We start from the raw sequence: 15364 nt of genomic DNA, 5'->3' as shown, positions 1-15364 counted from the left end.
GAGCCCCGATTTTCTGGAAACCAGCTAAACGCAAACTCTCGCATGCGTTTAACTGGCTGCGTCTGTTGCGTAGACGAAGAAACGCTTCTACCGTCCGGTAAGAGCCATGAAAGTCTATCACGTGAGGACTAGCTACGAACCGAGTCCCGTACAATATACCTCTATCGCTTCTTTTCCGCGAAGTGCATATTCAGAAAATTCGGCTCATAGAGACTCAATAAATATACAGTAAGTAGGTACGATCGTTTTGGCTCGCGAAAGAGAAAAGAGCGAGTTTATTGTACAGGTGTCTGTGTCCGGGTTCGTCTCACTGAGAACTCTTTACTCTCCGCTGCACACAAGGCTCATCGCGACATCGTTTCGCAGCGACGAAGGAGGGACATGCAGCTGGAATTCTCGTGCAGCTTGGATTTCACAGTCGCCAATTGGTAAGCGCGCTGAATAAATATCGTTCAACTGCGCGTCCACGCGGCACGTTGCCGTGTCCGTTTTTGCTCGGGAGCGGCGTAGAGCGTCGATGCAATCCGCGCGTGGCAGATTCTACTCGACAGCGACTTTTCGCGACGCGCGCGGCGACGCGAGACGTCACACGGACATGACGACGCGCCTAATCCACTCGCATTTAGGCGATCCCTCATCGCGTGCACCCGCACTTCGTTTTTTTACGTTCATTTCCTCTTTTCCTTTAGTTTCGCGAGGAATGGGAGAAGAAAACAGGAAGAAGAATGCCTCGTGGCCAGCGCGACGACCAGGTCCCCCCATTGGGGCCCCAATGGTGTAGGCGTGCTCTTAGGGGGCGGGGCTTCCTATGAAGTACACGGCGCGAAATGTCTGCAATGCCATTGCCCTCGCTCGCGGGCATAGAAAATTTCCGACAGTGTAACCATTAGGTTTGATTTCCAAAAGTCTAATCGAGGGCGGGTTGGGGTCCGCGAGTGAGAGCTGGTGGTTATTACAGCACATGGAGCCCAATTGTGTACGTTGCAGGGGGTGCAGCGGGACAACAAATCGGTATAATGCAGTAATGGCACTTCCTCCCTCACGTGCTTCGTTTTGCATCACTACGTTAGTTTGCACGGGTCCTCTCCCTTTGCACTAAGGTTATAGTTGGCGGCTGTTAGTAGGGTAGGGCGTTTTGTGTAGTAGGCTTGTAGCTCCTTTCCCCTTACGTGCTTAGCTAGCAGCCGCCACGTGCTTTAGACCATTTTTCAATGGATTTTGAGGTAATCTAGGTTGATTAGTATATAGGGATTTTTTAGGTCATTGGATTTGTATGGTAATCTAGGTTTTTTTATCACGTTCTTGCTTTTCTTTTTCAGGGTAGATAGTAGGTTTTTTTCCGCAGGATTCTTTTTTTTGTGCAGGTTTATATTTTTTTCACAGGTTTGGTTTTTATTTAGGTTTTTCACAGGTTTTAATTTTTCACAGGTTTAGGTTTAGGTTTAGGTTTTTTTCACTGGTTTAAACGGGTTTTTCACAGGTTTTAATTCTTCACAGGTTTTTTCCGCCGGTTTTTATTTTTTCACAGGTTTAAATTTTAGGTTTTTATTTACGGGTTTTTCACAGGTTTTTATTTTATTTGCAGGTTGATATCTTTTTTGCAGCGTTTTATTTAATTTATTTATTTACTAATATCTCTTTCTTTTTTAGTGTACGATTCAAATGAAGCTCAATGGTAAACTTCAATTTTGGAAAGGTAAGCGTTTTGAGTCATTATTTTTCCACTGACATGATATTGCAGGTGAATTGACTGAAAAGAAGACGTCGTTTCACGAAGAAGAGAAGTAGAAATTTCTGAGCCGTTTTTTTGTATTGCATGATAGTTGCATGGAATTTTTTCTTGATCTCCGAGTTATGGAGATAGCGTAGGGACTCGTCCACAACCGCGTCTCGCTAGTCTTTCGCGTCGCTCTCTCGCGTGCGCGGCTCACGGGTGATGCGGGAACGCGCGCGTTTTTGTATCGCTCATTGACGCTCAACTCCCCAGCGTGAGAAACGCGCGAGCCCCACGCGTTCGCACGGTGCTCCACTTGCGTATTGTTAGTGAAAGCATGCGATGACGTGGACATGCAGCGTAAAACGGTTGGGACGCCAATTCGTCTCTTCCTTGGTGACACATCGGTTTTCTTAGGTGGAAATAGTCGTCGGTAGCTTCTGGCTGCCTTGAATTTAGCTTAGCGTGGCCCAAACGCGATTCGCGATAGCGTACCCTCGAAAGGGGCCTCTCAACAGAAAACATCGTAGGAGATCTTCATTATCTCGTCTGGTCCATGAAGTAAGATTCCCAAAGCTTCACCCGAGCCCAAATTCGATATTAGAGCTTCGCGTCAATAATTAATTAAATTGAATGATTGATGTTATTTTAGGTTTGCGAAAGTGGTCAACTTCAGCTGAACTATAGCGTGGATAACTCGTCGTTCTTTGTCTTCTCCAACGCTTTTGACGTCATAGGTAAGTAAGTATTTATTCACTTCTTTTTTATTCAATACAGTTTAGACTTTAGTACTACCGCAGCCCGTAGTCTTACGTCGAAGTGCAATGGTCACACTAGCTCTTGATGACGTCAGGTAAGCCAATAAATGACTGCTATTAATTCTACTAATAACACGTATTAGGTGATCCGGAGAAGTTTGTGTCGATTTTTCTCGGTCGAAAACGTCGTCGTAAATTTTTCGTTTACACATGCCGCTGGACAGTGAAACGCTGAACACTGCTTCCCCAAAGGCTCAAGTCGAGTTGAGAGAACACGCCCCCGCCCCCTCTTCTCATTTTCGTTGCGCATCCGCTCGCCGGTGAGCAATCCCGCGTGGCATCCACCCACTTTACCTCAAATTTGATTTATTTGTCTGTTTTCTAGATGCCTCTGATTTCGCGTGGCGCAAGAAAGGAAATGTAAATATAGCGCGTGACGTCACGCTTCTATCAGACATAGGTACAATACTGTACGTAAGCCACACTTCTACGCGACTTGCACCTTTTAGAGCAATGCAACGAGAGCCTTCCTTGATGAAGACAACGAGTGACCAGGTTTAAAACTGGGGGTCCTTGGGGTTCGGGAGTGATGGCTGTTGTCATGGCAGCGCATGAAAGCCCACGTGTGTATGTTACAGGGCATGTTACAGAGAGTGTAGTGGGACAGCAAAAAGACTATCCATCGCGTGCTTTATCAGCAGGGTTCTGCCCACATGGGTTGGCATGGGTCGGCTCCGACCCTCACCCCCCTATCGCCGACCCATACTACTAAAACGTTATGAAAGCCCGTAGCTTGCAATAATTACAGTCGGATACATTGTCCGAAACAAATTTAGAAATGATCCAAGGTAATTTCAATAACTTTACCGTGACAAATGTCTTCAATTCGTTACGCGCGAGCGGCGCTTGCGATTCAGGCGCAAGGAACGCCACTCGCACATAAAAAGTACTTTGTAATGGTGCAAGTGTCTCCCTCGTTGCGCGCGAGCGGCGCTTGCGGTTCAGGCGCATGGAACGCCGCTCGCGCATAAAGAGTAGCGGCGGGAACGCCTACCTTTGGGGTGCAAGTGTCTCCCCCGTTGCGCGCGAGCGGCGCTTGCGGTTCGGGCGCAAGGAACGTCACTCGCGCATAAAGAGTAGCGGCGGGAACGCCTACTTTTGGGGTGCAAGTGTCTCCCTCGTTGCGCGCGAGCGGCGCTTGCGGTTCAGGCGCATGGAACGCCGCTCGCGCATAAAAAGTACTGTGTAATGTTTTGAAATTGTATTATGTCTATCCCTGTATCAGTACGGTTAGTCTGCACAGGTCCGCTCCTTTGCCTTAGAGTTTAGTTGGCGGCTGCTAGTAGGGTAGGGCGGATTTTTAGTAGGCGTTTAGCTCCTTCCCATAGTGCTTTAGCTAGCAGGCGCTACCTGATTTTTAAATGGATTTTGAGGTAGTCTTGGTTGCATGGAATAGCGTAGGTGAAGAGATTTTGAGATAAGCTATTTGTTTTCGTGTTATGGTTTCTTTTCTGTAGGAGCTAGATATTAGGTCAGTTGACTCTGAAGGTAATTTAGATTTTTGTCATATGTTTTGCTGCTTGAGGGTAGTCTAGTAGAGGTAAGAAGAGTATAAATGGACAAGTCAGTTGCTTTTTTTGCAGTGTGGAAACCCACAAAGGAAGATCATGATATCAAGTTTATACTGCATGTAGTGGAATTTTTTCAATTTTTATTTTTTGCACTTTGATGGCGAAGTTAGTTAGTTAGTCGTACCTACTTGTGATGATGATAATCTTGTGACGCGTGAACCTCACAGTTTGAGGTCCTTGCGTCTGCGTGATGCCTTGGACGCACGATGGCACCGTATTCACCATTTTGCTACTCTATGACCAGGTATATTATTACAAAGCACTTGTCCTTGTTATTGACGTTCGTCTTTTAGGAGTTGGGGTCCTGGGCATGACCCCGTCATAAAAAAAGGCTCACAACCGGGGTCCTGAGCAAGACCCCGTCATCAAAAAACTGCTCAAAAATAGAAGGGGAGGGACAGTCAATTTATTAAATAAAATGATAAAAAAGCACAGAGTTCTCCCTCGCGTTTCCATGCACAGGCAGTTTTGACGGGGTCATGCCCAGGACCCCTGCCAGGCAGTTTTTGATGACGGGGTCTTGCCCAGGACCCCGGTGGAGCAGTTTTTGATGACGGGGTCATGCTTAGGACCCCAATCCTAAAAAAACACCCTTAGCTGAATACGAAGCAATAAATCCACTTACCACATAAAGACCTGATGACACTGCAATCTCTTCAGCTGGCCCGTGGAGTCCACCAATAAATCAGTACCTGTTAGAAGAGCAGAAAGGTTTATAGAATGAGGAAGAGACACGCCTGTCACATACTTTGATATCGCCGTGAAGTGCAGTTCCAAAATACTTGGCTTTGATTGAAGACAACGCCGTGCACATCTGCTGCCGTGGTAACGGAGCTCAATGACAAAACTTTCAGCAATTATTACCCGTCGTCATGGAAACGGCAGGACTTCAGTTCGGAGCAATCACGCGCTGCCTCTCGGAGAAGTGAAGTCATTTGGCGACGAGTTTGTGGTAGCGTGATTGCAACTAAAATTTTGACGTTAATTATAAAGTAAAATTACAATTAGAAAATCTCTTACCTAGACTTCTAATCCCATGTTCATTATCAACTAAAAAAAATAGGTTGACGAGTTGTAATAAGCCAGATTGGGAAGTGACTGTTAGCAGATCTCGTAGAGTAGTACAGAGATAACTAATCACGTGGTATTTACCTTAGAGAAGAGATATTGCAAGATTCAGCTGCTTCGAGATATGGCCAAAACTAAATTCAGCTAAGAGAGGATTGCCTTCATTGAAATAGAATAACGTTAGATAATTGTAGTGATCTGTCTCCAAATTCATCAAGACAACTAAAGATATTGTGATAAATGGATTAAATAATTAATCAACTCATAAGGTTCTTTGCAATTCTTACCGATTTAGATCCAGGACGTACAACTGCACGGATTCTTCCAAAGCCTTCAAAAACGTTCGAATATTTCAAGGTGATTTTTGCGAAAATCTTTGTCTTTGTTTCCTGAGTGAACGGACTCCGTTACAGTCACTTGCGTGCTTTGCGATCAATTTTCCTACCTCGATCGAGTTGATTAGGTGACCAAAGTGCTCCTAGTTTCGAAACTAGGTGAAGTAGGGAAGAACTAAAGCGTGTTTTTGCGATTCGACGATGTTTCGAGGCGACGAGCGGGTAGAATGCAGCCGTAAAGACGCAGCAGTACAGAAATTTTGTGGCTAACGATACGAAAAGCTTCTGGTCGAGGCGTTTTCTTAGGAGAAAATGGTGGCGTCGTACACGAGTCTTGCGCAGGCGCAACTCACCCCCGCACGTGGACAAGTCCATTTATGGAAATCTTGAAATGTAAATAACACGGACCTGACGTCATTCCGTGTCTTCCGTACCTAAAATGCATCTATAAAAGCACACAGGCAGAAGAAAACTTTCAAAACACTATTATGAAACAATGAGAACGTTGCTGCTCTTCTGCCTACTTGGCTACGTTGTGACAAACGCTTCTTCTCAGGCAAACATAAAAAATATCATTTTTTGGCCTAATAAACCTCTCTAATTCCGGCACAGACATTGTCTACAGCGTGTGATCATAAACACATTGCTGGACCTCAGGGATTGCCAGGCCCTGTAGGACCACAAGGTTTACCTGGCACTATCGGATCACGTGGACCGCCTGGTCCAGTTGGAAGAGCGGTATGTAGTGAAAGTAATTAGGGTGCAGGTACGACAACTGGTCATAATGGTAGGGTCCTATTGGAGAGAGAGGGCTATTGGGACCAAGAGGACTTAAAGGTGATAAAGGAGACAGAGGAAACACCGGTGCACAGGTAGCAGTACAATGAGAAAAAATTATCAGATGACCCAAATTGTTATTTTAAAAGGGAAAGATTGGAAAGGCTGGCTCAAAAGGAGACAAGGGAAATCGAGGTTTTTCTGGCATCACGGGACCCGCGGGACCAAAAGGAGTTAAAGGAGCAATTGGGCAGCATGGTCACAAAGGACAGGTGCTGTTACATCACCAAAATAAATATATTATTTGGAGAACTCGTTTTGTGGTAGAAAGGTGAACAAGGCCTTCAAGGTCTTCCTGGCGTCATGCCAATTGAATTACTGTAAAAACAACTTGAAGATCTAGGAAGTACGGTTTTGAGCCATTGACTAATAAGTTTAACAAGATGAATGTGCTTTAGTAATTGTTAGTTCGCAAGGCTGCGATTGCTCTTGTCTGCATAAACGATCTCCTCATCTTTCAAGTGGCAGTTTCACAATTGCCTTCGTGGGAATAGGCCTCATTCCCGTCTACTGTGACATGGAGACTGACGGCGGAGGATGGACAGTCTTTCAAAGACGTAAAGATGGATCAGTTGATTTTAATCGTGAATGGAATGACTACGAAAGAGGATTTGGCAATCTTAGCGGTGACTACTGGCTTGGCTTAACTTCTCTTCACCAGCTGCTGCAGCTGAGTGAAGCTAATGACTTAAGAATTGATTTGAAGGATTACTCGGGAAACAGTGCGTACGCCAAGTACAGTGGCTTTAATGTGGGAGACTCCAGATCCAAGTACACGCTAACCTTTAGTGGATACAGTGGCACAGCAGGTGATGCAATTGGAGCGGCTGGATATTCATATGGAAACGTGAATGGAATGAAGTTTTCAACAAAAGATCAAGACAATGATAAGTGGAGGAGTGGTCACTGTGCTGCTCACTGGAAAGGTGGTTGGTGGTTTAACGCCTGTCATCGCACCTTCCTGAATGGTTTGTATCTGAGGGGCAGCGGGTACAATCGCATTTGTTGGTACACATGGAGAGGATTGTCATCCTTGGCATTTTCTGAAATGAAATTTAGAAAAAAAGAATGAATCGCATGAAAGAGACTAACGTTTCTGTGACTGTGCTTGCCTGTTCCTGTGAGTTTAGATGTCAATAAAGATACACTGAAATAAGATCAGTTGCAGTTAGAATACCTGAAAAAAAGATGACATAACTTCCGGAATGAATGGATAAATAAATATTAGTTATAAAGTAACTCCGCCGCAATTCATGACTGTGTGCAACTCTGGCGAGTTCCTGACTGGCGTGTTAGTAGAGCATAAAACACTTTCTAAGAAAAAAAGACGTGAGTCAAACAGTGCAAATACCAATATAATATTACGTGGTATACTGGCAAACAGCGTCATAAAACTCTCAATATCAAATAAGTTTCTTATACGCCATCTAGAAAACAGCATACACACACAGCATGAATTAATTAAATAATTGATTAAATAATAAAATAAATCAGGGTTCTTGTTTGAGATCGAGTTGCATTTTTTACCAATTCAGAAAGACAAAGTATTTTTTGCACGATTTCTGAAGCCTGGAAAAGCGTCCGAATATTTCAAGGTGATGATCGCTAGATTCTTCCACTCGGTCTCGCAGTTTCTAAGCGAAACAACTCAATTTCAGTCGTTAGCGTCCTTCTACTTCGAATTCCTAATCCGACGTCAAATCATCTGCAGACAGCCAACCTGAAGAAGAACATGACGTGTACATGATAAATACTGAATAAGTAAAGTGACTTATACCTTCATTACTGACATAAGAAGAGACGTGCGGCTTCTGTTGAATGAAGACGCTCTCTCCAAACTCATGAAGAAAACTAAAGATATTGATAAATGAATTAAATAATTCCCCTCCCACCAGGGCGCGCGCGGGAGAGGCCCGCGCGCGCCCTGGTGGGAGGGGCTCTCAAACGTGATCGCCCAAAAACCAAAGTGTGGTTCTGTCGGTATACCCTGACGTCACAATCGCACTTAGGCGAATCCCACACACAGGTGCCTTTATGACATCACAGTCATTGTGATGTCATACCCTCCCGTATTTTGAACAAAATGTACATAAAAGGTGACGTCACAGTAGTTAGGAACCCCGGATTGTGTTTAAAACTTTTCAGGAAGAAGTAGGCATATTATACAGGCTACTTTATTAAGGATAAATACATAACGGGCACATAGCAATGAGCTTTATCAGTGACGTTAATAAAGGGAACACAGTAGTAAAGGAGCACGTTGGGTTTGTCGTGCTGCGAGCTTTGCTCGCAGCACGCAAACCCAACTGCGAGCTGATAATGGGCCTCGTGACACGATCACCCAAAGAGGCAGAGGTTATAGGGTGGTATAGCTCGCCCTTCATAAGAAGTCAAATTGTAGGCTTTTGCGGAAAATAAAGTATGCCAACTCACGTTGGTTAGGCAGTGCGATGTGCTGCGAGCGAAGCTCGCAGCACGCAAACCCAACTGCGAGCTGATAATCTAGCTTGGCACGTATTGATATCTGAAAGAAACGCCTGAACTCTGTCTATAGTGCTGTATAGGCATATTCACCAGGTGTTTCTAGAGTAAATTTACATCGTACAGTGAGGATAGCTTTCGCGCTGACTCTGACGGTACGATGTTTGCTACCGTAGATCGAACTACTGAGGGTGTTCGGGGATCATATGATGGCTTACAGCAGGCCATCATTATCTAGTCATATATATTCACAAGGTATTTACCTTAGAGATGATAGCCGTTGTTGATACAAGATATTGTTTGTAGAGCCTCAATGAAGGTAATGACTGTACTGAAATTGTGAACGTTCTTCGATAAGCAAAGGTCTAATGTTGGCTCATATTCGTTGAGCCGATGAAGTGCGGCACAAAGCCCACCTAAGAAGTCAATCACATATAACTTCCGGGTTAAATAAATACAATAGAAATAGAAACTCGCTTTTAGGTGTGTAAAAGGAGAGAAGCCACACTCTGACTAGCTTTCGACTAGCCTTCGCTAAAAAAGACCGAGGTTAGTAAATCAAAAGACACACAAGCGTTCGAATACTGAATTTGATTTCTTGCGAAGGTCTTGGTTTCCTGAGGGAACGAACTCCGTTACAGTCATTTGCGTTCGATTTTCCTACCTCGTTTCGGTGACCGAAGTGCTCCTGGTTTCGAAACTAGGCCATATAGGTGAAGTCGGGAAGAATCAGAGCGTATTTTCGCGATTCGACGATGTTTCGAGGCGAAAAGCTGGTAGAATGCAGTCGGAAAGACGCAGAAGTTCAGAAATTCTGCAGCTGACGAGAAGAAAAAGCGTCTGGTCGCAGGCGTTCTCCTAGGAGCAAACTGGTGACGTCGAAAACGAGTCTTGCGCGGGCGCAACTCACCCCCGCACGTGGACAAGTCCATTTATGGAAATCTTGAAATGTAAATAACACGGACCTGACGTCATTCCGTGTCTTCCGTACCTAAAATGCATCTATAAAAGCGCACAGGCAGAAGAATACTTTAATACCAAACACTTCTTTTGAAAACAATGAGAACGTTGCTGCTCTTCTGCCTACTTGGCTACGTTGTGACAAACGCGTCTTCTCAGGCAAGCATTAATATTTTGGCTTAAGAAACTTATCTAATTCCGGCGCAGACATTGTCGACAGCGTGTGATCACAAACACATTGCTGGACCTCAGGGATTGCCAGGCCCTGTAGGACCACAAGGTTTACCTGGCACTATCGGATCACGTGGACCGCCTGGTCCAGTTGGAACAGCGGTATGTAGTGAGTGTAATGAAGGTGCAGGTACGACATAATGGTAGGGTCCTATTGGAGAGAGAGGGCTATTGGGACCAAGAGGACTTAAAGGTGATAAAGGAGACAGAGGAAACACCGGTGCACAGGTAGCAGTACAATGAGAAAAAATTATCAGATGACCCAAATTGTTATTTTAAAAGGGAAAGATTGGAAAGGCTGGCTCAAAAGGAGACAAGGGAAATCGAGGTTTTTCTGGCATCACGGGACCCGCGGGACCAAAAGGAGTTAAAGGAGCAATTGGGCAGCATGGTCACAAAGGACAGGTGCTGTTACATCACCAAAATAGATCATTTGGAGAATTCGTTCTGTGGTAGAAAGGTGAACAAGGCATTCAAGGTCGTCCTGGCGTCATGCCAATCGAATTATTGCAAAAGCAACTTGAAGATCTAGGAAGTAAGGTTTTGAGCCATTGACTACTAAGTTCTACAAGATGAATATGTTTAGTAATTGCTCGTTCGCAAGGCTGCGATTGCTCTTGTCTGCATAAACGATCTCCTCATCTTTCAAGTGACAGTTTCACAATTGCTGTCGTAGGAATAGGCTTCATTCCTGTCTACTGTGACATGGAGACTGACGGCGGAGGATGGACAGTCTTTCAAAGACGAAAGGATGGATCAGTTGATTTTAATCGTGAATGGAATGACTACGAAAGAGGATTTGGCAATCTTAGCGGTAACTACTGGCTTGGCTTAGCTTCTCTTCACCAGCTGTTGCAGCTGAATGAGGCAAATGAATTAAGAATTGATTTGAAAGATTATTCAGGAAACAGTGCGTACGCCAAGTACAGTAGCTTTAATGTGGGAGACTCCAGATCCAAGTACACGCTAAACGTTAGTGGGTACAGTGGCACAGCAGGTGATGCAATTGCAGCGTCTGGTGATCCATATGAAAACGCGAATGGAATGAAGTTTTCAACAAAAGATAAAGACAATGATAAGTGGAGGAGCGATACCTGTGCTGGTATTCTTAAAGGTGGTTGGTGGTTTAACGGCTGTAATCACTGCTTCCTGAATGGTTTGTATCTGAGTGGCAGCGGGCAAAATCGCATTCATTGGAAAACATGGAAAGGATGGTCATCCTTGGCATTTTCTGAAATGAAATTTAGAAAAAAAGAATGAATCGCATGGAAGAGACTAACGTTTCTGTCGCTGTGCTTGCCTGTTTGTGTGAGTTTAGATATAAACAAACGTACACTGAAATAAAATCAGTTGCGGTTAGAATACCTGAAAAAAAGATGACATAACTTCCGGAATGAATAGATAAATAAATACTAGTTATAAAGTAACTCCGCCGCAATTCATGACTGTGTGCAACTCTGGCGAGTTCCTGACTGGCGTGTTAGTAGAGCATAAAAGCACTTTCTAAGAAAAAAAGACGTGAGTCAAATAGTGTAAATACCAATATAATATTACGTGGTATACTGGCAAACAGCTTGATAAAACTCTCAATATCAAATAAGTTTGTTAGCGTCTGTCGAAGGAATACGCCATCAAAAGATCTAGAAAACAGCATACATACACAGCATGAATTAATTAAATAATTGATTAAATAATAAAATAAATCAGGGTTCTTGTTTGAGATCGAGTTACATTTTTTACATATTCAGAAAGACAAAGTATTTTTTGCACGATTTCTGAAGCCTGGAAAAGCGTCCGAATATTTCAAAGGCGATGATGGCTAGATTCTTCCACTCAGTCTCGCAGTTTCTAAGCGAAACAACCCAATTTCAGTCGTTAGCGTCTTTCTATTTCGACTTCCTAATCTGACGTCAAATCCTCACAGCCGACCTGAAGAAGAACATGACGTACAGGATAAATATAAATACTGAATAAGTGACTTATACCTTCAATACTGACATAAGAAGAGACGTGCGGCTTCTGTTGAATGAAGACGCTCTCTCCAAACTCATGAAGAAAACTAAAGACATCGATAAACGAATTAAATAATTAATTACCTAATAAGGATCCTCGGAATTCTTACCGATTTAGATACAGGACGTACTTGTGCACGATTTCTTCCAAAGCCCAGTGTGATTTCTTGCGAAGGTCTTGGTTTCCTGAGGGAACGAACTCCGTTACAGTCATTTTTTGCGTTCGATTTTCCTACCGCGGACCAAGTCGTTTCGAAAATAGGTGAAGTCGGGAAGAATTAGAGTGTATTTTCGCGATTTGACGATGTTTCGAGGCGAAAAGCTGGTAGAATGAAGTCGGAAAGACGCAGCAGTTCAGAAATTCTGCAGCTGACGAGACGAAAAAGCGTCTGGTCGCAGGCGTTCTCCTAGGAGAAAATGGTGACGTCGAAAAAGAGTCTTGCGCAAGCGCAACTCGATCTACCCCCGAACGTGAACAAGTCCTTTTATGGAAATTTTGAAATGTAAAGAACGCGGATCTGACGTCATTCCGCGTCTTCCGTACATAAAATGCATCTATAAAAGCACACAGGCAGAAGAATTAAGACTTTCATTCAAACCACTCAGGGTTCTTAGATGAAAACAATGAGAACGCCGCTGCTCTTCTGCCTACTTGGCTACGTTGTGACAAACGCTTCTTCTCAGGAAAAAAACAATATAATTCTTTTTGATTGCGAGGCCTATATATTTTCGCCGCAGACATCGTCTACTGCGTGTGACCATGAACACATTGTTGGACCTCAGGGACTGCCCGGACCTGTTGGACCGCAGGGCTTGCCTGGCGCTATTGGATCACGGGGACCGCCTGGTCCAGTTGGAAGAGCGGTACTTAGTCGTTATGATAAGGAGTGCGTCAATTCGTTATAGGGTCCTACTGGAGAGAGAGGGCTTATGGGACCACAAGGATTTAAAGGAGAGAGAGGAAATATCGGTGTACAGGTAGCAGTAGAATAAAAAAGAAATACCCAAGTCGAAGAACTTAATTGATTACTTCAAACAGGGAAAGACGGGACCCTCCGGACCCAAGGGCGATAAAGGACACATTGGGCAGCATGGTCACAAAGGACAGGTGCTGTTCCAGAACTGAACAGATGATAAAACATGATTTTTTGGCAGAAAGGTGAACGAGGCATACAAGGTCTTCCAGGCGTCATGCCAATTGAACAACTGCAAAAGCAACTTGAACATTTTGGAGGTATGGAGCTCGCAATTCTGTGATTGCTCTTGTCTACATAAACGATCTCCTCATCTTTCAAGTGGAAGTTTCCTAACTGTGTTGGCGGGAATTGGCTTCATTCCTGTATACTGTGACATGGAGACCGACGGCGGAGGATGGACAGTCTTTCAAAGACGAAAAGATGGATCAGTCGATTTTAATCGTGGATGGCAGGATTACGAAAGAGGATTTGGCAATATTGATGGTGACTATTGGCTTGGCTTAGCTCTTCTTCACCAGCTCTTGCAGCTGAATGGAGAAAACGTATTAAGAATTGATATGAAAGATTACTCGGGAAATAGTGCTTACGCAAAGTACAGTGGCTTTGACGTAGCAGATTCTAGCTCCAAGTACAGGCTAAGCTTCAGTGGATACAGCGGCACAGCAGGTGATGCTATGGCAGCGTCCGGAAATTCAATTGAAAATGTGCATGGTATGAAGTTTTCAACAAAAGATCAAGACAATGACAAGTCTAGTTCTCACTGCGCCTCCCGCTGGAAAGGCGGTTGGTGGTTTAACAGTTGTCATCGTACCTTTCTCAATGGATTGTATCAGAGTGGTAGTAGCTCAAATTACATCCATTGGTACACATGGAGAGGACGGTCATCCTTGACATTTTCTGAAATGAAATTTAGAAAGAAAGCCTAAAAAGCTCGCAAAAGACTAACGCTTTTGTGCCTGTTCGTGTGAGTTTCGATGTGAATAAATGTACAATGACGTGAAATCAACTGCAGCTAGCCGACCAGAAAAAAGATGACATAGAAATTCCCAGATAAACAAGTACGTACTAATAGAAAAGTAACTAAGTACCTTCATGACTGTGTCCAACTCTGGCGAGTTTGTGACTGGCCTGTTTGTAGAGTCTATAAGTACTTGCTAAGGAAAGACGTGAGTCAATCAGTTTTTAAATACCAATATCATAATATTGCTTGGTACACTGAAAAACGGAAATCAAACCGGAATAGAACGCCTCATGGCTTACTATCAACTGCATCTGAAAGCTAAAAAGCTTCTTATAAAAATAATGAGAGGAATGACACCTTACCTACACTGCTGCAAATTTACTTGAGTTGCCGTTTGATAGAAAGCCGGAGCTCGTCAGGCGAAAGTTCGTCATCGACGTCTCAATCAACGCAATGACATTGCAAAAGACTTGGAGAAAACGTCGTGCACACCTGTTGCCATGGCAACGGAGCTCGGCTACAAAACATGTACCATCAAATCATCATAGTAATCCGCCTTCATTGCTTTGTGCTACATCATGTTTGAAATAGAAGTCATTACCCTAGATGAGCTCTGCTAACCTATCGCCATGGCAGGAAAATCCTCGTTAATGTTCACGTGTCAACTGCTGTGCATGATGTAATGTACACGAGGGAAGATCATGCTCATTGCATCCTCCACAGCAGAACGGGGGAGGTCAGGACGCCTTAAAACTACCTCATATGGTTTGCGCTTATACCGCTAACTACATTAGAAAGCGAATGAAATGTAGAAAGACGGAAAGGCGTCATCATTTAGGTGAACTTAGAAACGGAGTTGACATCACAACCGCTTCCTATTCCATCTATATAAACGGGTTGAGTTTGATGCAGAGACGGTCTAAGGCGAAAGACAGCGATGAAAACCGGAATATCTCTTCATTTCTTGATGGCAACACTGATTCTACGTGTCAGAGCAATCAAGGCAGATTCTCCTCAACCAGAACAGGTACCGGTAGAGTAGCTTTTCTGATTTTATTTCATTATCGAACGTAATAACAAATTCTTTCTTGAGAGTTCTACCGGTGTCTGTTCCGGACTTCCGGGGGTACCCGGAATTCCGGGGCATAACGGATTGCCAGGAAGAGACGGTTTGCCAGGACAAAAAGGAAGCGACGGGGAAAAAGGCACTCAAGGAGATAAAGGAAACACTGGAAGTTTGGGAGAACGAGGACCAACTGGAGTCGGACAGAAGGGAATGAAAGGCGAGAAGGGAGCTACTGGTAACGGAACTGTTCAAGGAGAAAGTGGTAGTATTCATGCTATCAACTGGAAGCAATGCGCCTGCGAAGGCCAGGACAGAAGAAATACGGGTACTCTG

General features: G+C 44.1%; 2 protein-coding genes, 3 long non-coding RNA genes and 1 pseudogene across 6 annotated transcripts in view; 4 read left to right on the top strand and 2 right to left on the bottom strand.

The window, feature by feature from the left end:
* LOC136199820 (uncharacterized) overlaps positions 1 to 5804 on the bottom strand; it is a 29184-nt gene extending 23380 nt beyond the window's left edge. For both annotated transcript variants that reach the window (XM_065990138.1, XM_065990139.1), the window contains exons 1-3: positions 5617 to 5804; positions 5459 to 5560; positions 5256 to 5393 (exon numbers count right to left, since the gene is read on the bottom strand). The gene's annotated coding sequence lies outside the window, so the exon portion shown is untranslated. The remainder of the gene's footprint in view (positions 1 to 5255; positions 5394 to 5458; positions 5561 to 5616) is intronic.
* LOC136199862 (uncharacterized) lies at positions 2530 to 3315 on the top strand. The gene is made up of 4 exons (XR_010673216.1): positions 2530 to 2567; positions 2616 to 2792; positions 2858 to 2932; positions 2982 to 3315. It is a non-coding gene; the product is annotated as an uncharacterized lncRNA (long non-coding RNA).
* Positions 5805 to 6002: 198 nt separating the features above from the next.
* LOC136196992 (ficolin-2-like) lies at positions 6003 to 7481 on the top strand. Its single transcript, XM_065986701.1, has 5 exons — positions 6003 to 6062; positions 6298 to 6378; positions 6433 to 6555; positions 6611 to 6614; positions 6727 to 7481. The coding sequence occupies exons 1-5, from the start codon at positions 6003 to 6005 to the stop codon at positions 7413 to 7415; spliced, it is 957 nt and encodes a 318-aa protein (XP_065842773.1). The 3' UTR covers positions 7416 to 7481.
* A 2667-nt stretch (positions 7482 to 10148) lies between these two features.
* Positions 10149 to 10535, top strand: LOC136199856 (uncharacterized). Its single transcript, XR_010673210.1, has 3 exons — positions 10149 to 10243; positions 10298 to 10420; positions 10472 to 10535. It is a non-coding gene; the product is annotated as an uncharacterized lncRNA (long non-coding RNA).
* Positions 10536 to 10587: 52 nt separating this feature from the next.
* On the top strand, positions 10588 to 11313 carry LOC136196899 (fibrinogen-like protein 1 pseudogene; annotated as a pseudogene).
* A 693-nt stretch (positions 11314 to 12006) lies between these two features.
* Positions 12007 to 12377, bottom strand: LOC136199864 (uncharacterized). Its single transcript, XR_010673218.1, has 3 exons — positions 12264 to 12377; positions 12138 to 12213; positions 12007 to 12074 (listed from the first exon to the last, which is right to left on the bottom strand). It is a non-coding gene; the product is annotated as an uncharacterized lncRNA (long non-coding RNA).
* Positions 12378 to 15364: the final 2987 nt, after the last annotated feature.

Source organism: Oscarella lobularis, chromosome 1 (genome assembly GCF_947507565.1).
Source record: "Oscarella lobularis chromosome 1, ooOscLobu1.1, whole genome shotgun sequence".
NCBI classification, from domain to species: domain Eukaryota; kingdom Metazoa; phylum Porifera; class Homoscleromorpha; order Homosclerophorida; family Oscarellidae; genus Oscarella; species Oscarella lobularis.
Note: the sequence above shows the minus strand (reverse complement) of the source record. Positions and strands in the feature narration are given on the sequence as shown.